Source organism: Aulonocara stuartgranti (assembly GCF_965226115.1).
Source record: "Aulonocara stuartgranti genome assembly, chromosome: 1".
NCBI lineage: Eukaryota > Metazoa > Chordata > Actinopteri > Cichliformes > Cichlidae > Aulonocara > Aulonocara stuartgranti.
Genome location: NC_138939.1, coordinates 21,819,385 through 21,845,026, shown reverse-complemented (window position 1 = coordinate 21,845,026; position 25,642 = coordinate 21,819,385). Strand labels below are relative to the sequence as shown.

Below are 25,642 nucleotides of genomic sequence, written 5' to 3'. Positions count from 1 at the left end.
ACTTGGGACAAACATTTTTCATTTTTTCAGCACCCTTTAAAAGTAAATAAATGAAAGAAATGACTGATCCTCTATCCTACTAAACGTCCCAGTCACATGGCTCCTGGCAGCGTGTTCATAAATGATGATTTATGCCTTCGATCGCTGTGATATTTCATGGGGTTTGATTGGGTGGAACAAAGGGATTTCTCGCTCTTTGTGAGGAAATTCTGCGACTTGTGAAATCCGCTGGTGTGCAGAGCCGAGAGTGCGCGTCAGTGTGTTTGTCTGTCTGAGTGTGTAATGGCTGGTCTTGATCACTGGCTGCTTACAGGCTCCAGTTGTAGTTCGTAGATCATTCTGCGATGTGTTTGGGGGGGTGGGGGGTGAGAGCAGAAACTCAGGCTATAATTTGAGCCTGACAGAAAATTGGATTTTTCTTTACAACTCTTTTTTTTTTACCTTCCTAAACCACCTCCAATCCAGCACACACCCACACACAGACACACACAGAATACTTTATCCTCATATTAGTCGTATGTGTAACTGAAGTCTGTCATGTGGCTGCAAAGTCACCTGGCAGCAAAACTGTCAAAATGCAATAGCTGCAGAGCGGCTTCTTGCCATGCAAGCAAGATAGAGATCTTTGCGCTTTCTTTCTGTCTCAGTTACAAACACGCTCCCTCTTTCTTCATGGCTCAGCTGATCATAAATTTCAACAGCCATGTCTCTGAGTTGGCAGGACTTTTGGGGCCCCGCTGATCTAATCAATTGTGAACACATCTCTTGGTTAATAACTATTCCCGCCATTGGGGGGGGGGGGGGGGAGTTATTTTCAGGAACGAGGACGTCTCCGCTCATCTGAGAATTTGCAAGGTTAGAAGTGGGAGGTGTGTGCGTTTGTGTGAGCTCCTGCTCAGCGCTCGGTCAGCAAAGAAGGCATCACACATGCACACACACACCCAGTGACCCCATCTCAGAGCCATTTTGGGTAATGCACTACAAGGTGAGCTGAAGGGACCCTGATTCCCTCCCCTCTCTCTTTCTCTACTCAATTCTGTCTTCTAACACATTTTTACGAGATAAGTTTGCGAGCATCTGTTTATTACTTTTGCTGCAGTTGTTTTCTTGACTGTCGAGTACAATGCTGGACTGTCAGTAGCTAATAGAGACCAAATTTATAGTTTACAATCCTTATCTTGTTTGCAGGGATATGAATAATAAAAACGAGCATATTTTTCCAATTAATACCAGGCAAAGCATTTGGCTTGGTACTAAAAAAAAAATACTGAGGCCTGTTCTGGACAGCAGAAGCTGTGTGGCTCTTATTTTATTTTATTCAGCCTTGCAAAGAAGAAGAAAACGGAAGAAAGTAAAAACCTGCCTTGCTGCACGGTTTGCAGCGTGCATCCGACCAGATGCGTTTTAGCTCTACGACGTTCAGAGAACAGAGAAATCTGGCCTCCCCTGATGGGCTCAGGAGCTGTGTTTTGGTGCAGACCGCTTGCTGGGGGTCCAGTGCTTCCAACATTGCCTCACTGTCCATGACTAACATACCCTGTTGAGCTTGAAGGGAGAAAATGTGTTTTCTCCTAGCATAAATACTATGCAGTTATTTAATCATATTTCAAAGCAAGAGCTGTCAGGCTGTTTGAAATCATGAGGCCTCTCACTGATCAAAGGCAATTGTTTATATCGCGTCACTGAAGTTTTTTTTGGCAGGGCGGGATATTGTGACAATCTCCTGCTTGTTATCCATGCAATCTTCTTTAGCACTCCGGCACTGCCCAAGGTGAAGAGCAGTGGGCCCTCCTGCAGGGAATGCCATATGCAGAGAGAGCACAAGAAAGACTGGCTGCAAAGAGTGCTGTCAGGATCAAATCTCCTCTCAGAGAGGCAGGAAAGGAGCGACTGTGAAAAACATGTGCTCCATCAAAACCTCTATCACAGTGCTCATGACTTCAGCTGTTCTCTCACGCTGCGCGCAGCACTTCTGCGCGCAGCGTCTCTAACTCACGTAGGCCAGAACAGTCCAGCAAATGCACGCACCAGAATTATTCTCTTTTAGATGAAAATGCCATGAAGATGTTTTTAGCCACGACCACAGAATATTCTATTTTCAATGCAGTGACTCTACCAGCCAGCATCTGTTCAAATTACTGTGCAGCTCTGTGCCGCGCGGACAGGGAACGGTCTGCACACATAAAATAAAACTCAGAAAATTCTTCCGAACGAGATCAGGAGGGATTTAGAAAATCACAGTTACACACTTGAATAAAAGCTCTGCTGCGTCTCACACACTTGCAATTTTGCAAGGCCATCGGGGCACAACAGACGCTCTTATGGGCTAGACGGGGACGTGGCGTGGGCTGCTTAATTCGAAGCTGAAAACGAGGGGCAGCATCAAAGTGTAAATTTAACAGGGCTGTAAAGTGACAGGGCACTTTTCCTGGCCTCTTTATTGACTGGGATGACTGGGGTCAGCGTGGTGTGTTAAGAGGAAACACAATAAATCATACACCCCACGAAGGCTGAGAGGGATTAACAACGTGTCATTCAAAGTGAAAAGGAAATATCTCAAAAAGTAGAGAAAGAAGAAAAAACACTAGCAGAGTATATTTGGATTACATTTGTGAAAGAGAAATTAAATTGGGGTCATTAGAAGAGCCTAGCCGTGCACGCTGGGCAGTCAAACGAAAGCCTTAAAGATTGATGTAAAATATGATGCTGTTTTCAGATGCTCTTTGTTTTACTCATCATCCGGTTTAACTCCATAACAGATCACAAATGCAGACCTAAGCAGACTGCTGCTAAAATGAAAGATTTGCAATATAATGTGTAAAATAAAGTGTTTTGTCATTATTTTATTACACAGACCCGAGACTTATTGTTTGTAATGAATTGTTGTTTCATATTTGTACTTTTAGTTAAAGCTAAAGTATTTTTAATTGTTGCACAACAGTGAGACGATGTGTCGTATAATCAAATAGACTCAAATGAAACCTTTAAACAGAATGAGTACTTATTTACATATTCAGCAGTTTGAAAGCACATCAGCACTAAATGTAAGTTTCATGCAGTGTGCCAAGTACATCACTGATATCCTTTCTTAGCTCCGGGTTTGGTCTCAACCAACACATTTACTGTCCTCATTATATTCCTGCACTTTGTTTAGTGTCGAAAGCATTAAATATGTGGATCAGACAATTTACCGCTGTATGTTATAAGAGATCCTCTCCGTGTTGTTGTGTTGGTTTTTTTTTACATCATTTAAAAAAAGAAAGAAGAAGAAGAAGTCCAAAAACATCTTCAACCTCTGCTGAAGATGAAGCGATCATGGCCTTGTCTCTTTTGGAAGGATATTGCTGCACTTCGGTTTCTTTGCTGTAATATCAGGTGCTTACATACATACAAACATACAAAATGCACTTTTACACCACTGCTGTACACTGGGAAAACCTGATACTAAACAAAAGAAGCATGAACACATTTCTGTTTGTTCAGTGTTTGTAACCATGCAACAGGTAGCCATTAACCTCTCTGCAACAGAGCAATAAGCTATCTCAGCAGGCTGTGAAAAATTCAGACTGTGAAAAAAAATCCCATAAAGACAAAGGTTGATAAATCACCTCTCACGCAATCTCTGTCTTTCTCGCTCTCACCCCCCCTCTGCATCGCTCTCCCTGTCTCTCACCCACCAGCTCTCTTCCAAATGTTTCTCCCAGACTTTGGAACAAAACTGAATTTCCTCCATCTTATGTTTTTGTTGTGTGATCGAAACAGAACATTCCTTCCGAGTGCGAAGAGCTTGCTCGTCTACATTTTTCTGTTTTGTTTTTTTCGTGGGAATGCACAGTACATAAAATGAAAAAAAAAAAACCCGTGTTGAAAACATGCGTGATGGCTTTTTTTCCACTCAAGGTTTCAATAACTGCAAGTGAATTTGAGAACACAACGTGCAACCAGTTTCCACCAGCTAAACATCCAAAATGCTTCAGTCCTAACAAAGTGCTCTGCAGCAGCTCTGTTTGGAAATTAAAAACTCCCAAACTGCCTCGCCTCTTTGATTAGGAAATATTAATTACCCAGCAGCAGGAATACTACAAATACCACAACTGATCAGACCGACAAAAGACGCTGACACTGACAGAAAAACTGGGGAATCCTACTAAATCAATCACAAATCATAAGCTAAATTTTAACATTAAAAAAAGAACCACAGAGTTTCAATAATATGGTTTGTAGAATAAATATTAAATAAACTGAAGAAAAAAATCTATTTTTGTGTGTATTTTAGTTGAACTTTATGTTTACATCATCATCAGAGTTTCAGAAAGTGCCCGGCCTTCAAAAAGCAGAAATCACAACAGAAGAACATCTTGAAAAGAAAAAAAAACCCAACAAGTTATTGATTTGGAAATTTGAACCGTTTGCCATAATTCACCTCGCTAAACAATAAGTGTACAAAAAATTTCAGAACCAATCTGGAGTCTTCTAGTTCTGCGTAAGCGGTCAGTTTACATGAAGCAGTGACAAAGAGACCAAAGGAAGTCCTGGTCCTCGTGAGCCTTTTTCTTTTGCCCTGCTGCTCTCACTCGGCCATGCAAACCGAGCCTAATGTAAATTACCCTGCCAAACTTTAAGCTAAATGGTAAAATGATCCTGAGTCCTTGTCACCTCCACTCATGTCACCGAGTTGCTGAAGTGTGCCTCAGTTGTCTGGGCTGCGTGGCTGGTTCCCATTATGCCCTGCTCGAACCAATCAGCACAGATTGCCATTACGAGTGGGTGAAATTGTTGCAGTGGGGCTAAAAATGGTTAAGGAATATAAAAAATGTAAAAAGGCTGAAGAGTACAGGGGCAAAACCTCACAAGGCAATGAAAGCATTATGTAAATGATGGTCCTACTGAAGATAATTTCCTTAACTGCCTGTGTAAGTTATGAAATATTAATACCTGCAGGGCAGTAGAGCAGTATTTAATTCTGGCTGTGCAAAGAAATCAGTTTAACAAACAGCAATTTTTTATAGCTTTCAACTGCAACAGCGGCATGTCTTTAGTGAATAATGTTACTGCCTACACCTAAAGAAAAAAAAGTATATGAGGCACAAATCTCCTCTAAGAAGGCCTGCAATCCTCCATGCAACAGCACAGAGGAGTGACAAATTACAGGAAAAAACTCAACTCCTGTACCCCTACAAGGAAGATATGTGGTGGGAGTTCTTAATGACCACCTTTACTCTCTAATAGAAGATAACCCTCACCCCCACTCCAACTCATAAGGCACGAGGAGGTCACTGAGTGGTGATAAGGATGAAGCTCATCATATGGATGGCCTAAAGCCTATGATGGCAGATTCTGGATTGGCACTCTCCACCATCAGAACTCAAAATGAGGTAAACATCTTCTTTCATCCCTCCAGTGCGACATTTCACATATTTCAGATTACTAATAACTTTCTTCTTTTCCTTTAAATTGTCAACCATCTGCACTTTGTCATGCTGGGGTAGTTAACCATGCAGCGTGTAAAGCTCGAGTCCAATTCTAAATGTTGCAAAGAGCTCTGTTTTGACACCAGAGCGTTTCGGATGGGGGGGGGGGGGGGGCTCAAATGGATTTTCTCTGCTGTGCGCTTGCAGGGGAGCTCCCGCTCCTCTCCAAACACATGAGGGCAGGAACGCCGAGCTAAAGGTCAGCACCCTGAGACACTGAGAGAAGACATGGACACATCAAAAGAGGAAGAGGATCACAAAGACATGTACACTCTTAGAAGGGATGTGTTAAAATTGACACATCATGTGTTAAATTTTAACACATGTGCTGCATCAGATTAGGGACAACACATGATGTGTCAGTTTTAACACAATTAATGTGTCTGCTCCTTTAACACATCTTCTGTGTTAAAAAATGTAAACACAAAGATGTGTTATTTTGACACAAAGATGTGTTAAAATGTGTACATTTCAATTTTTTTTAAAAAAAGGAGAAAAAAGATGGGTATATATTATACACTTATTGAATTCCATTTTTTATTTGGCATATTATAAATCATTACAAACTGAATGAACAACAACTGTCAGAATCTTTTCAATTAAAATGTTTTAAATGCAATTTTAGCCAAAGCTATATCACAATTTTTACTTTACAAAATCAAACAAAATTCATATCTGACTAGCTTTCTATCTCTCTAGATCATTAAAATGTCAAATAAAATTGAAAAAAGGGCAATCATATATATGATTGCCCTTTTTTCAATTTTTCAATTTTTTCAATATATATATATAATGTTCTGATATAATCCAGACAATACATGAATTAAAAATTTTAAAGGTAACAATTGTCATCTTCAACAAATTGTCAACATTTAACAAATGTGCAGTTGCATGCAAACAGAAAAACATACATTTTGGCGAATATAGCATCCAGGTTATACAATTTTGTACCTTGGGTTTAAATACAAAAATCAAAAATTTCAGCCAATCAGTTCATATTGTCTGACCTTTCCACTGCATAGGCATAAAAATGGTCAGTCCTGATAAGCAGTGTATTTGACAAAGATGCCAAATGAGGTTTCTCACCTCTGTGAACAGAGACTCTCTACATTTTGGACAGGTGAACATTTTACTTGCATCCTTTAATCTGTGCAATCAGCTCCAGTACTTTGGTTTTCCTTTGGGTGGACAGCGGCAGGTCATAGACAAACTCAAAGAAGGTGAAGACGGAGCCAAGTGGTGCTGGATAGGACAAGTTACATACCCAGTACAGTTTGAAAAGCTTATCCACAGCACACGTCAGGCCATCATTCAGAGAAATGGTTACTCTGTCATTCTTAGCAACAATGATGTACTGCCTGGTTGCCCTCTTTAGATCACCGATGCATATCAGCTGGGGTTGGTGTGTTGTGGATGATGCTTCAGGATCACTGCAAAGCGATGCAATACTTGTTCCAGGCTTGGAGATGGGGGAAGATAAAGATAGTATTCAGTGAGGTGTAGACAAATGCTTTCCTCAGGTAAATACCGTGAGAACTTTACTGAATACATACCAGTGCAAAAAAGGCTGCAACGACTGGCACCAACTGTTGGGAGTAGGTGTGTTAACACATGGCGGGGGGGTTCTTGTTTCCAGGGCAGCTACTGATTTGAGCTTCGGAATGATACTGGCTTCCCATTTTCGCAAAAAGAGATCCACCTTTCCTCCTGTAAAATTGCCAAACTCCAAGTCCAGCCTACGGAAATAAAAGAAGTGTTTAAGTTTAAAATGAAGCATTAAATACATTAAATCAAAAGTACATTCTGTCCATTTGGTAGCTGTATGGCTAAAATCAAACTTTACAGTATCACATTTCTGTTACCCATTCCACATCAAGCTTACCTACACAGTGAAACAACAATTTACTTGGAGTGGTATTTGAATACAAGTCCATTATTCCTTAATTTTAGCTATGATTTGGGTCCCATCAGACCCTGAGAAAAAATTAGGACTTTTTAGCTGATGTTCAACTTTCTAGCAGACAATTTCTTATGTTGTCTATCTGCGGTTTGTCCTGTAGAGCTTTTTTGTTGAAAATAGTGCTGCTGAAAGCAGAGTTTCATACAGATTTAGGTGATTTTTTGTAGGGTTTTCACTTCCACGAGCAGCACTTTCTGCATTGTCATTTGATGTCCCTACTATTAGATAGTCATTTGGTGGTACGACTAAGATTTTGGACCATGTGAAAAGTGATGTTCATTGTAATCAGTGCGCAGGGAGTAATGATCAAACTCTGAAGTTATAAAACTTTCAAAATATTCACTAGGAGCTCATAAACATACCTCCAAATGTATCCACTCCTGTTATATACTTTGTATGCAAAACACAACTGAGTGGAGAAGGAGTACATAAACCATTACCAGAGAACCAAGCAACTTACCAGACTTGGCATGTCCAAAAACCGTGGGTACTCTCCGAATATTCCAGGCTCTGAGACTGGTGTATGTTTCCTCCATGCCTGACATGATAATTGGAAGGTTCTCAGCTGAGGGCCGCAATAACTTGGGTGACCCACTCATCTGTGCTGCTGGTATTCCCATCCTCTCGCCTGAGCTTCTTGTCTTCACCACAGTCATCTGTCACTTTTCGCTTCTTATAATGTCAGATTCTAAGTTGTCATATGTGTGCTGAAAAAATGAAACACATGGCTAAATAAGTAAGATAATTTGCATGGTCAAGTTGCTGTTGTTTGGTTTTTTAAATAACACTGACTATTACTTCCTCAGAAGTTCTGCATAAAAAAGAAACTATATCAGAGCATGTTTCCAGCAATAAGCCTTAAAAAAGAATGTGCACATACTTTAGTTAATCATACTAGATGCAAAAACTGCTTTAACTGCTTGAAAAAATAATTATCTCTGTCAATATGAGGTATATTTCATGTTAAAGTTACTCAGTCTTTATTCCTATTCTCTGCTAGTAAACGAATGGTCGCGGTGATAACTACATTTGCTATATTCAGAGCTAACGACAATATTGTCATTTTACTCAACACTGCTACGGTTAGGTGCTGACTCTGGCGTTGCTCATAGACAACATAATGCCTGTCGGAGCCGCTAGCCAACTACCACACTGGTTCTAAGAGCAATTTCTGAATACTCTAATACATAAATAAAGTAAATAGATAAATACATGAATAAAGTAATACATAAAAATACTACCAAAACACATTAACTCTAATGGAGTATGGCACGAAATCCAAGAACTAATAATAAAATTAAGAGTAGGATATGTTAGCAAGACTGTTACATTAAGGTTAGCTAGGTATAGTTAAGCAGTAATTAACTTAAACTCTAAACTCCTTTAATTTATATAAATTCACATTCTTCCAGAAACCCGGCATATTTTCAGTACATTAAGATAAACTGGTAAATGATACTTACTTTAAGGTCTGACAACATACTAGGCGACGTAACCTCCATCTTTGTCTCCTTTGTCTCATTGGCGCGAAAGATAGCGCCCCCTTCCCGCCGCCGGTATGTCATGTTGCTGGGCAGAATTTCTTTCAATTTTAAGCATGTGTGTTCTTACTCATTTCATTTTCTACTTTTGCTTCAATTGTATTCACATGTTACGGTCAAAATTAAGCCTGTTCTTTGTGGATACTTATGCTTATAGTATAGCCATGGCCATTAATTGGTATGCCATACATATTGAGAAAGAAAAAATTAATCCTCTTTCAGAATTTTAGTACACCTTGGTCCACATTACATTATAAAATGTTTTATGTGTTGAAAGTAATGAGGAAAGGATTAAGGAAAACAAACAATAACTAAACATTTTATTTATTCAGTTAATATAGTTATAATACATTGTTAATCTACAATTTATTTCACTAAACACAGGGCTAGCATCAAATTACTGAGCTGCTAATTTTAGGTCCTGTTGTTAGATTCTGAAAATAACACACAAAATGTGTTAAACTGTGCAACACATCAAGTGTGTTAAGCGTTTTACACATTTTTTCAATGTTTACACATTTTCTTACACATGTTATGTTAAAATTTACACAAAATGTGTTAATAGTGTAACAACACATTTTTTGTGTCATTTTTTAACACATCCTTTCTAAGAGTGTAGGTGGTTGTTTTAAGACTACGAAGTGACCTACCGGGTCCCTAGACTTCTATTTTTTCACCATTTTTGAAAGTTTTTCATACAGTAGAGTTTGTGAATCGCATGCATATTTTTCTGGTTGTGGTGGTGACAAGATTTCTTTATAAAAAGAAAACGTGCATTGTCTGTGATGGAAAATAATTACCAATTCTCAAGGTCCCTTATTTTTAGTGTTTCAAGTTTCTGCAGCTTGTTTAACCTGTTGGAAAACCATACACCACTGAAATTGCAAATATTATAATATTTTGCCTGTAAAATCATATACATTATGCTGTGAAACAAATGACCTACAAAAATCCAGTAGTCCAGAAACACTCATTAATCTCCATATGGAATATTTTCCCCAGTATATTAAATTTTGAGGGATTCTTTTAAAATAATACTTAATTAATTCTTTATTTTTTTTAAGGAATGTGAACCCATAACTTTGGCTCTTTTTATAGATATTTTAATACAATTAAATCTGACATGTAGCCTGACTGTTGCTTTAAATCAGCCTTCAAACAGTATTTTTAACCACACACTGCTCTTTCAGCGCTCTCTCTCATATTCTTCTCCCAGTCTATCAGTCGGTCTCAGGCTGTCAGCCCTCAGCCTGAGCTGAAAGCTCTCTTCGGGCTCCAAGAGCTGCCTTGTTGATTTGCTGTAAAAATATGATTGGCAGTGTGCTGAGTATAAACAACATAGCCGTGTTTGCAGTTCCTCTAATGTAAGTAAATGTTTATTAGACGGTTACGCAGCTCTGTGTCTCAATTATGGCTGGCCTGCGCTTCAGACAGCTCGGAGACCAGTCATCACATCACCTTTGACTGAAGGGATCAAGCCGCAAATTATAACAACACAGCAAATCTCTGACAATTTGAGTTAGTGTGTAAAATACAGGTTTGATAAAAGAAATGAGCCAGGAAGTAAAACAGTCCAGCATTTTCCAATAAAAACATCAGGGATCGTTTATAAATTCTTCCCTTGGCTCGCGAGTTCAGCATTTTTTACTGCTGTGTTCAATTTATGTCGAGTCAGTGAGCGCTGCAGAAATCAGTGAAAAACCTGCAGCCACTGATAAGCACAGGGAGCCACCACCCACAGCACCACCCAGACTCACACAGTTTTCCTCCAGTATTTTAGGAATTATGCGTTTAAACTGGGAATTAGATTTTATTTCTACAACTGTAACGCCGATTTAAAAAACAACACAGGAGATCTGCAAATATCAAGCAGGATGTCACGTGTTTCCAAACTGGAGATTTAAAGGAGGATTGGCTCTCTGAGGGTCAAGCCTGAGCTGAGAAATAAAAGCAAACAGAGAAGGTTGACATCTGAGTCGTATTAATGCCCGAGCACTGATAGCGTGGATATGGATTTTGTTTTCTTGCTTTCTTCACTGTGCATTTGGACAGTATTGAGTCGCAGAAAGAAGCAGAATCCACGAGAACCTGAAAACCTGACAGAGGTTTTTCACTTCCAGTTTTTAAAACTGGAAGTGAAATGATAAAGCACCAAAGAAAAGTGAAACTGAAAAGCTGGTATAAAATTTTATGTCATTAGAAAAAAAAATTCTTTATGGGTATCTGCAGCAAATATGATATCAAGATTCCTCTTTAAGCCTTTAATTTAAAAACAAAACAAAACACAATAATCGGGGTTTTTTGTATTTATATAAATAAGTTTATCATAAAAATGATTTTGGTTCTTTAGTAGTTCATAGCTCTTACTGAAGAAAAAAAGTGTAGTTTAAGTATCGGTCTAATGACTGCGGCTCACAACATTACATAAAACATTTTATTTCGATTTTTATTCTAGATCCATCAGATCTACGCCAAAGTTAACGAATAATAACAAGCTTAAGAGCCATTTTAAAGGAGCAGAATGCCGACATCCGGAAACTGTCAAAACATCCCTAAACCCCATCGAATTAAAAAAAAAAGATAAACAGACTGTGTTTGTGGACGATCGTGGTGGGATGACTTCATGCGTAAAGGCGACACAACAGAGGCCTCCCATCAAACAATTATTGTTCCTTGAATTTATTTTATTGTTTGCTTTATTAATTTTCTGCAACGTTAGCTCGCTTTTTTGGTTATTTTTTTTATTCTATTATTTATTACAGTATTTCATTTATTACGTTTAAGCACAGATGTCCACTGAGCTATAGATATAGAAAGCGCGAGAACGAAACTCAGTCCAGATAATATATATTTCATTCAGAGAGATAGAGATATATTTAATTTCACACACACACACACACACACACACACACACACACACACACACACACACACACACACACACACACATATATATATATATATATATATATATATATATATATATATATATTTCTTATTGTTAACCAAGAAATGACGTACCTGTTTTTGAACAACAGATAATACCAAAGGAAGTTCACTATATCGTCTTACGTTTAGTTCGCTGTAGGTTAAAGGCGTTTTATGCGCTGAGAAAATGCTGTTTAAAAGTGGCCGCCCACCTAACTAGGGTCAAAGTTTTATTCACACTCTCATCATTTACCAATTACAGCAGCGCCCCTTCGCAATTAAACTAATTGGATCCAATCAGGCGGTGCAATGAAATGAAAATATCATCAGTTTGGGGCTCACTATTTGTGCCATCTGAAAACCTGTTAATTCAATTGTCCGACTCAACTCCAATATTAAGGATTGTAGTGCAGATTATCGCATTAAATTCGCCCTAATTTAATTTTGATGGCCAAAGAGACAATTTGATAGTCGGGAAGATTATTGCTCTCCTTAACCGCGTTACGCACAGAACCGCTGCCACTTTGAGAGCCTGCATATGCTGCAGTTGGCACTTTTAATGCTTCTGAGTTTCACCTCTCTGCGGATGACAGAAAGTTAGAAAAAAAAACCGTTTTGGATAACTGGTTTGATTAATCAGAACACTCCTCCATTCACGCCGATCTGCGCTCTGCTTGTTCACTTGTGCATCCGTGCCATTGGTGATCAAATCTCCTAAACCCTTAATAGCTACCCGCGGAGTTTGTGGGAAGAAGCGGAGCAGTGAGTGACAGGTTCAAAGCAAGTGTGCCTAATCGAGAAATCAGACGTAAAACTAACGCCGCGCTGACTCCCTCCGGAGAAAACACCCTGATGCTGAGCGATCACGGTAGCTTTTATTTGCACAGCGTGCCCTTTGATACACAGGCCCTTTCAGTTTCTTCCCTTTAAACTGAAAACACAAGATTAAAACTCTGATCTGGTTTTTTTTTTCTCATCTTAATTATTTCCCCACTCACCGTAGCAAGAGATGAGCGCTCCGTTGTGTCCCCTCTCCTGGTGCAGTTTGTCCTCCTCGGGGGGTGTTTTGCAAGAAGACCTCTGCATGAAGAGGTGGTATTTGCTGAAAGTGCCTTGCCCAGCTGCGGCGGCATCCAATGACTGGCACTCCTGTTGGAAGGGGCTCCTGGACTTTTCTCCGTAACCCTGACCTTTGTTGGGCAGGAAGGCAGCGGGGCTGTATTTGGTATCAGTAGCTGGGAATGTCCTAAAGTGGTCCGTCTGGTGATCCCTACCTTGCGCAGCAGAGGAGCTATAATATGAATCCATGGATGTCATATCGCTGTATGAAACGCAGGTCTCAGTGTTCATGCCTAAAAAAAAGAGTGAAAGGGAGAACAAGACCAAACTTTTCTCTCTCTCTCTCTCTCTCTCTCTCTGTCTCTCTCTGTCTCTCTCCCCCTCTCTCTTCCTATCTCTCCCTCTATTGGAAAGGGAAGCGCAGAAGCCCCTTCCTCTCCTTCTACCTCATTCAGATGAAAATAGACACACACATATACATCCGCACGCACGCACGCATACATACATGCACGCGGAGACTGCAGCGCACACCAGACCGCAGCTGGGTTTGGTTATAAAACGATTCAGATCTTTTCCAGGAAGCACTGTCGTTGACCAAACACTCCACAACTCCCCTCAGGTTTGAGGAGAGTTACACAAACCCGTCTTCCCTTAGAGGATGGGACACAGATCTCCTGCCTTCGAGACCTCTCCCAAGTGATTATGTTGATGACATGAACGAGTTAGTGCGCTCATTTGGGTTTTTCTTTTTCTTAAAAAAAAAAGAAAAAGGAAAAGGAGTTTGCAAGAAGAGGGGCGTGGGGCTTAACACGTGACAATAAAGCAATTTGGATATGAATATATAGCCTGCGAGTGATGGCACCGGGGCGGAGAGGGGACAATTTTATCCTTCATTCGCAATGGTTCATCAAGGGCAAATCATCCATATTCAGCCGACAGGTCCAAGTATGTGGCTTCAGAATAACACGAGTATTGCTTTAAAAGATCTTTTTGTTTTCATCTCTGAACTATCAACTGAAACGGGTTTCGGAGTCACTTGCATCCTATTAATTTCAGCGAAAAAAACTCCAGTTTGATTTGTGGCGATAACTATTTTAGCTTTATTAGACTTTTACATTTCAGTTAAATACGATTATTATTATTACAGTCTTACTAAATAATACACCAGCATCCAGGTAGATTATGTGCACAAACCACCGAAAGATTTGAGTTATTACTGATACTAATTAATATATTTGTTTTGTCATGCTGACAGACAGCTTTAATAGCATGCCAGAAATACTTTTCCTCTGAATAAAAGAGTTCAAAATTCATTTTTCGAATTAGTTTCCTTATTGTTTTTTTTTTATGACATAGGAGATATAATTTTACGCCCAGAGAAAAGTTTGGGAGTAAAATAATATTTTTATGTAATTTGTCTTTTTATGTGTTCATACTGTGTATAAAATAAAAGCTTGAACATCTTACACAACGACCGTTCTTAAGGATTACTTAGAAGTGAGTATATTTCCGGTCTGCTTTAGCTAACCTTTCTATTAACCTGACCAGTATAAAAACATCCTGTTGGCTTATTGAGGTTTCCTACTTTAATCAACAGCTCAGTATTTGGAAGACCCTTATTATCATTTATAATTATTATTCGCAAATAATTAAGTACATAATGGCTTTTTACCTATAATCATGTGCAGTACAATTCAAGCCCTGCTGTATTTATGAATGAAATTTTTGTAGGCTATGAATTTGTCTCAGAGAAAAAAATATTTTTGATGATAATAAAAAAGTGATCATTTTACTCCAATTATATCACAGCTTCAAAATGAGTCTGTTATATTTGATTCAGGATATTTTGAATACTGATATTTTCCATTATCCATAGACACCCATGCCAAATGGAAATACATATATATATATATATATATATATATATATATATATATATATATATATATATATATATATATATATATGCGTGTGTGTGTGTGTGTGTGTTAGTTGCTCTTCCAGTGGAGTGCACATTTGTTTTGCATATACTCACAGAGCTTATGGGCAAGCAGCAGAAAGAAAGACGGATGAACTGCTCGCTTCACATTATATGCGGACACACACTGCATTCAAGGCACAAGTAAGCTCATACTGTCCCACACACATGGTGGACACATGCAAACACGCGTTTTATGTCCGAGGGAAGAAAAGAAAGCAAGCGAGTGAAAGACGAGCAAAATCTGCTTCTTTGACTTGGTTGGATTTCAAATTAAATCCATGAGAATGAAAGGTGTCCATAGTTGCATGTCTGATGCAATGTTCATGCTCTGAAAACCTGGCTCACACTCTGCTGTAAACCGACTGTCCTCAGGGAAGAGATAAAGTGACTTTACAACAGTTTATGTTGCATCTTTTGCTGTCAAACAAATATCTAATTGCTTTGAACTCACTCCTCTTTTGCCAGAAGGACGATTTATGGCAGTGAACCAGAGTTCATGATCACTTAAACTAATTGTCAACCTGCTAGAACAGTATACTTCTGTCTGGGCTTTTTCTTAGCAGAGAACCTGACGATAACTGATGAGCTTGTGGCTTCTTGTGCACTGCATGTGAATCAAGAAAGTATCGATTAATTAATGAATCCTTTCAGAGATAAAAACTTGTATCCTAAGTGTCAGAATATTACCTAATGTGATGGCTGTAAATGAAGATGAAATGTAGCATAATTTATTATTCCTTTTGAATTTTCTTGGTGTGTTTAGAGGGTGCTTCATGCTTTGGCCACAAACATAATCTGGTCTCCTTTTATTCAGCGGACAAAAAACAGAAAAAGTATCCACAGTTTTACTAACTGATCTTACAAGAACCTTGGACACTCTTTGTTTTTTGCAGCCCAGGAAGGTCAGAGCGAGAGCGTGTGGGATTGTGGTCCTCACTACTAAAAAATTATTTACGTGTCAGTTTTCTGGCACCGTGAGTGGAAGCGTCCCCCTAACAGTAGGCCCACCTGCAGTGAATAATGGAGCATTAAAGCACACAACACACACACACACATACACAATGAATGCATTCATGGATCATATTTTACTTCCAAAAACTCGGCTTGCGTCTGTCTTTATAAAGTCCAGTATTTAGTCAAATTCCTTTAGAGAGAAGTGACGACTGATGACAGAAGTTTAACTAAGTAACTATAATGAGGTTCACATGGTTAGAGCCCCTTGATGAAAATTCATTTGACCAAATCCAATATAGTTTTAATTGCATGTTATTACAAGTACATTAACCAGCACCAGAAAGACGTGCAGTTTTGTATGAAGACTGACTTTTTCTATTCCATGATTTATAGCATTTTTTCCTCTTACTTTAGCTTTAATTTCACACTTAACTTGGGGGGGAAATGGGGATTTATGACTGTAAAATTCATGTCTTGTGTTAATTTTGTGCACTTAGTGGATGCATTGCTCAAAACATATCTCAAATCAAGTAGCAGATGGAACTGAAAGGTTAAAGTTTAATTAGGACTGATACAAAGCCCAATATTCCACTCAGGAAGTGAAAATGTCAGCAGACAGTCGGCAGCTTCTTCATAAACATTTATTATAGCCGGATACTTTGAAACCACGAGTCTACTGACTCACAGCCGTGACTAATTTTTAAGGAAGCCCTGTGTAATTATGTTATATTTAATGAATTTTCTGCTTTCCCAGTGAAACATGAAGACATTGTCCTAATGGCACAATGAAAAAGGCTGTTGTCATAGTCAGTGACCTTGAAATGGCACTTTCAGCGAGTGCAGTTTTTTCAGACGCCTCATTCCACTAACCGGACTTACCAGATATCTGTGGATGTTGGGGTTAAAAATAAACTCCAGGACAAGGAAGAGACATGAGCCCACATCCTCACTGCACTAACAGCTTTAAACTTTAGCCTCTCCAGTTTGACTTTAGCCTGTGGCAAAGCAACTTGATTGAGGCCTTTGATGGGCATTAATACACCGTGGAGAGACGGCTTTGTCCGGGAATGGAAATGAACATAAAATGGAAAGCGGAACAGGAAGGAGAGAGGCCCACAAGAAGATCTTATTTAATTCACATAAAAGACAAATTCCGTGTTCCCAACAATCTGAGGATCATAACTCTCTCTCTCTCTCTGTGTATGTGTGTGTGTGTGCGTGTGTGTGCACAGCAGAAATATGCTGAGGATTTCTGAAGTCATAGCAGCTCGGCCTGCACCATTTTGAGCATGTTGCCTGTGACAATTTAAAAACGTGCTCGAAATAACATTTTCGGTGGCGGTGGACAAATCAGAAGCCCATACCTGGCACGATGACGAGAGCCAGAGGCTAAATAACTGCAATTAGTCTTTGTGTAAAAATTACTTAAGCTCTACTCAACTGTTCATCTGTAATCAATCTGCCTGAGTAAGAGATTATTTGTGTCACATACATCACAATACTTCTGTAGTATATTTCTGTATATATTTTAATTATATACACTGACACTTCTTTCATTTTGTTATGCTTTGATCTGTATTCTTTGTTCTTGTTTGTTTGTTCCTCTATGCTTTAAATTAATTGTATTTTATCAAAACCATATGAAAAGTGCTTTGGAGGACGAAGTTCTGGAAGAGCCAGTAGAGCCAGTGGCATGGATTGCAGGAATTAAAAAGGACCTATTCTATTTAATGGCAGGCTTCAGAGAACAAACAGAACAGCGACATCTATACGCTTCAAGTACTTTTCTTGTGGTAACGCCAAACTAAAGCATGACACCTGATACTTCCTTTGGTCACTTCATCAGTGGTGTATATAGATAGTTTAGTGGGATTAAATAGCTCTTTATTTTTACCTTCATGTAAATACGAAGGCCTTGTTCAATACAACCTCACAAGTGTAGATTGTATTTTTAGAGGTCTGCAGAATAAGTCAGAACCGCTGTGAGCATATTAGCAGACTTTTCCAGCATACAGTGCTCAAATAATATCAAAAATATATTTAGAATTAGGTTATTGAACATTCAAGTTTTGGTTGCATGTAAAAATAAATAGATATTAGTTTTCACTCTTATGCAGATCACACGCAGCAGTGCATTTCTTTAAATCCCAATAAATACGCTGAGTGTATCTCACATATGAAATGCTGCAGCTGACCCACTGAATGTGCTCAGGCAAGGCTCTGCTGGTCACCCCATAATCTGATCTGAGGACCAAGGGTGACCGGGCTTTTTCTGTCAGGGCCCTGCTCTCTGGAACAACCGCCCCAAGGAGATCAGATTGGCGAGCTCCTTATGTTCTATGCTCTAAGACACATTTTTTTCCCTTTGAGTTATTTTATGTTGGCTTCAATGATTTTTTTTATTATTTCTTCTCAGTGATGCAACATCTTACAAAGTGTGTTTAAAACACTTTATATTTGAGCTTAATTTACCTGTTTTTACATTGTTAATTTACTTTCTCGCTCACTTTCATCTCCCCTTTATCAACCACAGCTTTTGTCAGATGTTTTATTGCTGGTTGATTTTCTATCTTGTGAATCACTTTTTAACTCTGTTTTTGAAAATGACGTCCTTTCTATAAGTAATGGTAAAGGTGGTCATGACTCTGTTTGATTTTAAAATCACACACTTTAAAATCAAACAGATTTTTCTTTGCCAGCATATCATCTTTCTGTGCAAGTCACAGAACATTTTGTCAGTGCTACTGGTTTTGTTCGTGTGACGGTCTGGTTGATTATGTGAACCGGCATCTCTTCCTTCTCTGTATCCTCTGTGCAGTCGAAGGTGGCGAGAACAAACCGGCAGGTTCGCGCATCTCTGGACAGTTTCAGTGTCCTTCTGGGTCTGCTGATCTGCTTGCTTGAAACGCGCTGCTTCAAATTGATTTCACATGAGCGAGGCACTGATCTGCATCAGCAGATGTTCCAATGAAATTAAATGAAGAAAGAATGAAAAGAAAAAGCAGTGGCATTAATCTTGAATTGAATTTTAAAAAGCCCAGAAGGCGGTAAAGATAGAAAGAGCATCTGTCTTACTAAGAGGTCAGGTTAGTGTATAATCTTAGGGTATACTGCACTGACCTCCAGTGCACACAGTGCCGGTGAAACATCTGCTGGACTTCTTGTGGTGGAGGGTTAAACATCTGGCACCTTATGTCAGGTTTAAAGATAACAGGTAAAGTCACTGTGGGCTGTGTCTGTTGTTTTTCTCATAAGTATAAAATTTTATTTCCAAATGTGCTTTCATGGTTCACTAAATATTCATGTAATGTGAATGTGAGCATAAATCACTGATTTATGTTATGTACCTCTTATAGGCAGTCTCTTCTCCTCAGTCTTCAATGTTTTAGCATGTTTGTACACCGTGTACAAGAACTAGAATATGGATTCAATCCAGAGAGATCATTTTCCATCTGCCTTCTTTAAAAACACCTTGACTTTTGGGCGCTGCAGCTCTTGTAGGAAACCTAAAGATTGTGTCTGGTCCATCCGAACCCACAACATGCTCAAAATCCACAGATGAAAGCGTGTTAGGATCTGGAAATATGTGTCCCATATGTGACTACCTCCAGAATCTGGTGTTGATCTTGGGATTCCTCCTTTACTGATATGATCGGTTGAGAGAATAATCCTGCTTCATTATATTCAGGGCACACCCAGCTAGCACGCAAAGCTTGCAACAGAGACGTGTGCGCTTGTGTATTTCTGGAGAGAGCGGTTTAATTAAAATGAGGACATTCTTGCAATGAAATAGCCTCTGTGAGGGATTATTGATCCACCTGTGTAATTCTGAGACACTGGCACAAATGGTTTACGGTCCACTGCACTGTCCAAAGCTGTTGCTGTTTTCATTTGTGCCTGTATGTGAGTAGTTGGTAGTAGGAACATTATATTACTGACCTTCATACATTTATGAAAACAAACAAACAAAGAAAATAACACTATCTGCAGAGAAGTGATGGATCAGGTTCAGACTTGACCTTTTTATGCTGTTTCATATTCACATGGACTGAGATGGGACTGACATGAGGAAATGAGCATGATATAATGTGCATCTTATTAAAATGTGCTTATTTTCTTTAAAGAAGGGATAACTTGAGGTTTGAATAAAAATGTATAAAGAACTAAAATCAAAATATTACATTAACACTGTATTGAGGAGATTCTTACAGTTTTCCCTTAGTCTTCTTCAAGTACACTGATATTTGGATAGGAGGAGAAGAGTTTAACCCAATAAACTGAGCAGCCTTTACAGTAACAATAACAGGTACAGTATACAGGTATAATGCTGAGGTACATAGACTGTACATCCCTTGTTTTGTGGCCTTGTGTTTCAAAGCCTTGGGGTCGTCATTAAACCTTTGCCATCTTATTTTTCTGAAGCTGAAAGTGGCTTTTAAAATACCAGCTAGCACTAGGGTTGCCAACTTTTTAACTATCAAATAAGGGACACCGGCGTGCCAGAAGCACAGTGCACAGCAAGCTTTTGCATTTTTAGTATAATAAAAATGCAAAAACTGGTATTCAGTTTAATCAGTACCTCATCTAAAACAATAGTGAACCAATTTTGCTCATTATACGGGATGTTCCAGCTAAAACGGGACAGTGGGCAACCCTGGCTAGCGCTGATATTTATATAGCAAATGCTAGTTAGCATGGTTAGCAATGAGCACCCAGATCCACATGAGTCAGTATGAGCGCTTCAAAGAAACATACCTGCTGTTTTGTGCTAACAGATAAACAGGTCGCTGCTGAAGGGTCTTTTGGCTTCAAATGCAGGAGAACCCAGGCATGCACACTACCTGGACAGTCAAAACCACGTTTCGTGGTTCTTTCAGGGAAATCACGGCTATACTGTGTTCTAGCCTAAAGGTTAGTATGGTTAGCTGCAGAACAAGCCATAATCCCCACCCCCAGGAAATTACGTTAAAAATGTCAAAACATCACAGATATAGTCAAGTGATCCCATCTCACGACTCGAATAAAATGTAAACAGGGGAGCTGTCATATTGGATGAAATTAGACTAAAATAATTTTCATCACTATGCTGTGAATGTGTTTAATTTTATTTGCTGTACAGTTTTGCATTTTACAATAATCTATGGTGATGGCTTCGCTTCTTGAACATAGACTGCATCAAAAAGATGGACTAGATGGAAACAACTCAGGCCTCTTCCAGAGGTTTGTGAACCCCTGACTTGTAGTTGAGTATTTTGGTCAATGTGTTTTAAAACCAGACCAGGACCAAAGATGGATCTGAGTAAGAAACAGAGGAGACACTGCATCATCATTTGGTTACAACATACAATAAGGTAGGCCCAACCTAAAGCATACTTATACTTGTTCAAGTATTATTAAGACTAGACTTTACAAAATGAACATCATGTTCATCCAGCTGTGTGGGTGTTTGCCCCTGTCTGAGCTTGGTCCTTCTCAAGGTTTCTTCCTGTTAAAATGGAGCTTTTCCTTCCCACTGTTGCCTGGTACTTGCTCATAAGGGATCATGTTGTAGGTGGTTTTTTTCCTAATACGGCAGATGGCAATGCTGGTCTTTAGTACCATCCTGCTGATCGCCGCAGATGGACAACTGGTGGCGAGGTGTAGGTGTGTAACCAGGAGAAACAGCCAGAACAGAAAAACTCACATGGATCATGACATGTATGGTCTTTACCTCACATTATAAAGGGCTTTGAGGTGACTGTTGTTGTGATTTGGCACTACATATATATAAAACTGAACTGAGTGTTGTATTCAGTGAGTGAGAAACTAGTGACTGAGACCATAAACTCACCAACAAAGTGTTTACTGAGGTAAATGGACTACTTCTTATATAGCTCACCTTTGCTCAATTTGAGCATTCAAAGTGCTTTTGACCTGCTCGCCTTTCTGAGCTGAGCTACAGCCACCCCAGATTGCTATAGAGATAGTGAGCTGAATTTACTCTGATTGATTTTTTATTTGTTCTTAAACCGGAAGCATTGCCCCCTGCTGGACAATAGAAGGAATGTAGCTTTTCTGTGCTTTGGCTTTGGCTTTACACTTCAGACCTGAGATAGAGTGAAAGTGTTTCTGAATCATTGTACAGTTATTAGGAATCCATGAGACAGAAAAAAAGCTGTGGCCCTAATTAAATTCATGGCTATTTAGGAGTCACCCACAGGTATTTAAATGGCTGAGGCTTGACATATTTGGTAACCTCTCTTGCCAAGTGGGTGCCCCTACCTATAATTTAATTCCCCTGAGCTGCTGTAATGGCTTGGCTTTATAATCTGTGGAAACCACGGCCACAAATATGTCCATATAGAGGTCCTCAGAGGATAAAGATGCTTGGAGATGATGACTGCTGAGCTGACTCAGTATTATTGTGGCGAGGATGACCTATGATGAAGTTAAATTTACATGAATGATTTTTATGTCACTTGAGGAATAACGTGAAGACATTATGACACTGAGTGTTATCATTATTAGCTCTGGTAAAGTTTGTCATTGACTGATGGTATATACGATGCTGTAACCACTTCCTACTTCCTCGACTGAAATGAGCAACAGTGCTCACAGAAAAACTGAAGTGATGCTTCTTTTTTGTTTTAGCTATACAGCAAGTTGGAAACAGGCAGTGGATACATGTGATAATAATGTGTAACAGTATGAAGAGACTTCAGGAACTGGCACCTCACCCAATCCAACCACTTCTGAGAGATAATGCTGTGCAAATAGGTTGCAGGCTGCAATTTAGAGGGAACACTATTCTGAATAAATTACACAAATGTCCAGTAATTTGTTGTCTCCCTCCCCATCCTCCTGTCTTGGTAAATGTCTACATGCTGTGTGGGTCAGCACTGTCAGTGTATTAGTTCCACTGGGTCCTTTTTCAGTGTGCAACTGCAACAATGCATTGTCTTTTTGTATTTTTCCAAATTTAAACTCAATATAAAAATAAAAATTTATAGACAAACAAGAAAAGTTGGATGTTCCCTGAGCTGTCAGCTGTGTTAAACCCAGATTTATTTGCAGTATATTATCTTGAAAGTCTTAAAAACCATAAAGTTACAGTTTCTGCCAAAAAAGCGTTAAATGTCAGTTCGTTCTTTAAGTTATTTGGAAAAGATTGAGTTTTTACTGACAGTCAGTGAAACCAAATGTCTTTAATTTGGACTTAGCACACAGACAGATGGGTCATTAACTGGAGCTCTTCTGCCCCAAACTAACCTCAGTCTTATTACTAAGATTTCAGGACTCCACCATAAAACTGAAAAATGAAAGCTGATATAAAACCATAATGTATCTGGCGCGGTCCTTTGAGGTTTTCCAACTGATTTGCTTCAATAGCACGAAGCTTATTTGATCAGCAACCCTTATTGGTTTATGAAAGCCTGGTCATATGAAACAAGCACTACAGATTTTCATGTTTGTGCGACATTTTATTGTTGTGCCACAAACACTGATCTCTAATTTAAATTTGTAGTTATTTATATATTTATCAGCACAGGGGAATTTAAAAGTCCTGGCAACAGCTGGAGGGCTACAAACCTACCTATCACCAAAATAGACAGGTTCACAGTTTTCATGTAACATATGGCATTCTTATAAGTAATGCAGTCATATATTAGTAGGGGTGATCTCCCCTTTGAATAGCAACAAACAAAAGCTGTTCAAATAGACTATTTAGAGTACAGTCCATCTGACACAATTTATTATTACGAGCACAGCTAAACTTCATGGAGTATTTTCTTATGCTGCTGATTGGTTTTAGCAAATACAGTTTTGAGATTTATTTTAAATATATCCTCAGCCACGCCATCGATGCGTTACATCCATCATCAACTGCTTATACAGCTCATTTCTATCGGGCACTGCAGCACATCCCAGCTGACATATGCAAGGTCCAATGACAACACTAACACAGAGAGTCGACAGGCGTTCACGCTCACATTCACACCTACAGCCAGTTTAGAGTCACCAATTAACCTGTAACATTAAAAACAAGTATTGTGTAGACAGCAGTGTCTGTCATCACCGCACTGAAATAAGATTCTTTGAGTCCTGTGGGATGCAGAGTGGGGCCTTGATGGGTCTGGCAGGGTCATAATTTTGTGGAATCCCATCCATCCATTAACATCACTTTATATGAGGCACAAGATCCTATGTAAGACTGCTGGTCCATAAAAGCAAAGCAAATGTATTTTGCTAAACAATCTAGTCGTCCAATGTTTATCTGCACACCGACTGATTGTGGGTCCAGTTAAGTTAAAAGTAAAGTTAAAAGCTTTACACCCTCGTTTTAGTGAATGCAGGGGAGATTTTTTTGTTGTTGTTTTGCTCTCTGCTCAGATGCCCTTTAGTTTATTTGTATTTTTTTTTTAAGTTAATAAAATTGTGCTGACCTTCACTCTATTAAACCAACATTAACCATATGCTCCTGTTGCCCTGTCTGCATCGGTTCTCTCCATGTACTCCAGCTTCCTCCCACAGTCCAAAGACACACAGATAGTGGGGTTTGGTTAACTATTGATTCTAAATTATTCATTGTTGTAAATGTGAGCGTGAATAGTTGTCTGTCTCTCTCTGTGTTAGCCCTGTGATACACTGGCAACCTGTCCAGGCTGTACCCTGCCTCTCACTCTATGGTAGCTGGGATAGGCACCAGCACCCCTGCGACCCTGAATTGGACAAGCAGAAGAGAATGGATGGATGGATGGATGGATTGAAGATTCATTGTCTTTTGCTATAAAAGTGCAACATGAGCATATGGTTAATGTGGGGTTAATGTGGGACTGTGTTATTTATTTCACACAGGGCTTACTGACACAAATGCTTCTGAATCTGGATAGATTTATTTGGAGAAAAATGAAATTATTTTTTTTAATTTTGTTGTAAAGATTTTTCAAAAGAGGAACATCAGATTTGGATGCATTTAAACTCAGCAGTGTCATGTACACCACTGACTTTACGTGCATGCTCAGCTTTTTCATTTAGGCACACAGTCTGATCTGCAAACAGAAAAGAGAAAGAGAAACAGGTCCCTTAAAATAGGAGTCTAGCAAAGGAAAACAGCAAGGACTCTCCCTCCATCAGTGTAAAGCCACATTCTCTGAAACAATGTCAGGGATAAAAGTTTTCTGTGATCTCTGAGCTCAACCTTTTGCCCTGACAGTGTTTTTGTTAGAGCAGGCAGGATCCTGTCCATCCTTAGTGTTTAATCTCAGAGACTCCGTGAGAGCTGGACAGGGTGTGTGTTGTGGGAGGGCTGGAGCAGAAACTCTATTTATTTTGGTGGGCAGATAGAAGTCTCGCAGCAAGGTGCTTGCTGTCATCACCGTGACCTGCGAACTCAGGCCGCCGGACATCATCATGACTCCAGAGACTAGTGCCACAGCAGCATGTGGGCGGCTCAGTGAACAGGTCAAAGGCCAGGGCTGCTGCTCAGATGTTCAGAAATAGTCTCACTGGATATTCTTTGATTTCATCAACATATTGCATCATTATTTATTTATTCTTTTAACAAAAAACAAAACCTCAGAAGCAGTATGATGAAAAACTGATTCAGTAGCTTGTAGAACCATCCTTAGCAGTAAGTGTTTACTGTTTGTTTTTATCAGTCTATCATTTTTGGAGGAATTTTCACCTGCTCTTTTTTACGCTTTTACTCCAGTTCATTGAGGTTTGCAGGCATTGATTTATGTGCCGCTTTCTTAAGGTCCTGCCATAG

General features: G+C 39.2%; 1 protein-coding gene and 1 long non-coding RNA gene across 3 annotated transcripts in view; both read right to left on the bottom strand.

Annotated features, from left to right (window-relative positions):
* alx4a (ALX homeobox 4a) overlaps window positions 1-20,799 on the bottom strand; it is a 30,114-nt gene extending 9,315 nt beyond the window's left edge. Inside the window, exons 1-3 of one of the 2 annotated variants that reach the window (XM_082531828.1) lie at window positions 19,242-19,316; window positions 19,015-19,083; window positions 12,899-13,252 (exon numbers count right to left, since the gene is read on the bottom strand). In XM_082531828.1, the coding sequence (XP_082387954.1) occupies window positions 12,899-13,250 (352 nt within the window). In that variant the 5' untranslated portion in view covers window positions 13,251-13,252; window positions 19,015-19,083; window positions 19,242-19,316. Of the gene's footprint in view, window positions 1-12,898; window positions 13,253-19,014; window positions 19,084-19,241; window positions 19,317-20,649 lie in introns of those variants that run through there. The other variant, XM_082531829.1, reaches the window with a different exon arrangement.
* On the bottom strand, window positions 6,274-8,128 carry LOC309705836. The gene is made up of 3 exons (XR_014276620.1): window positions 7,892-8,128; window positions 7,025-7,207; window positions 6,274-6,930 (listed from the first exon to the last, which is right to left on the bottom strand). It is a non-coding gene; the product is annotated as an uncharacterized lncRNA (long non-coding RNA).
* Window positions 20,800-25,642: the final 4,843 nt, after the last annotated feature.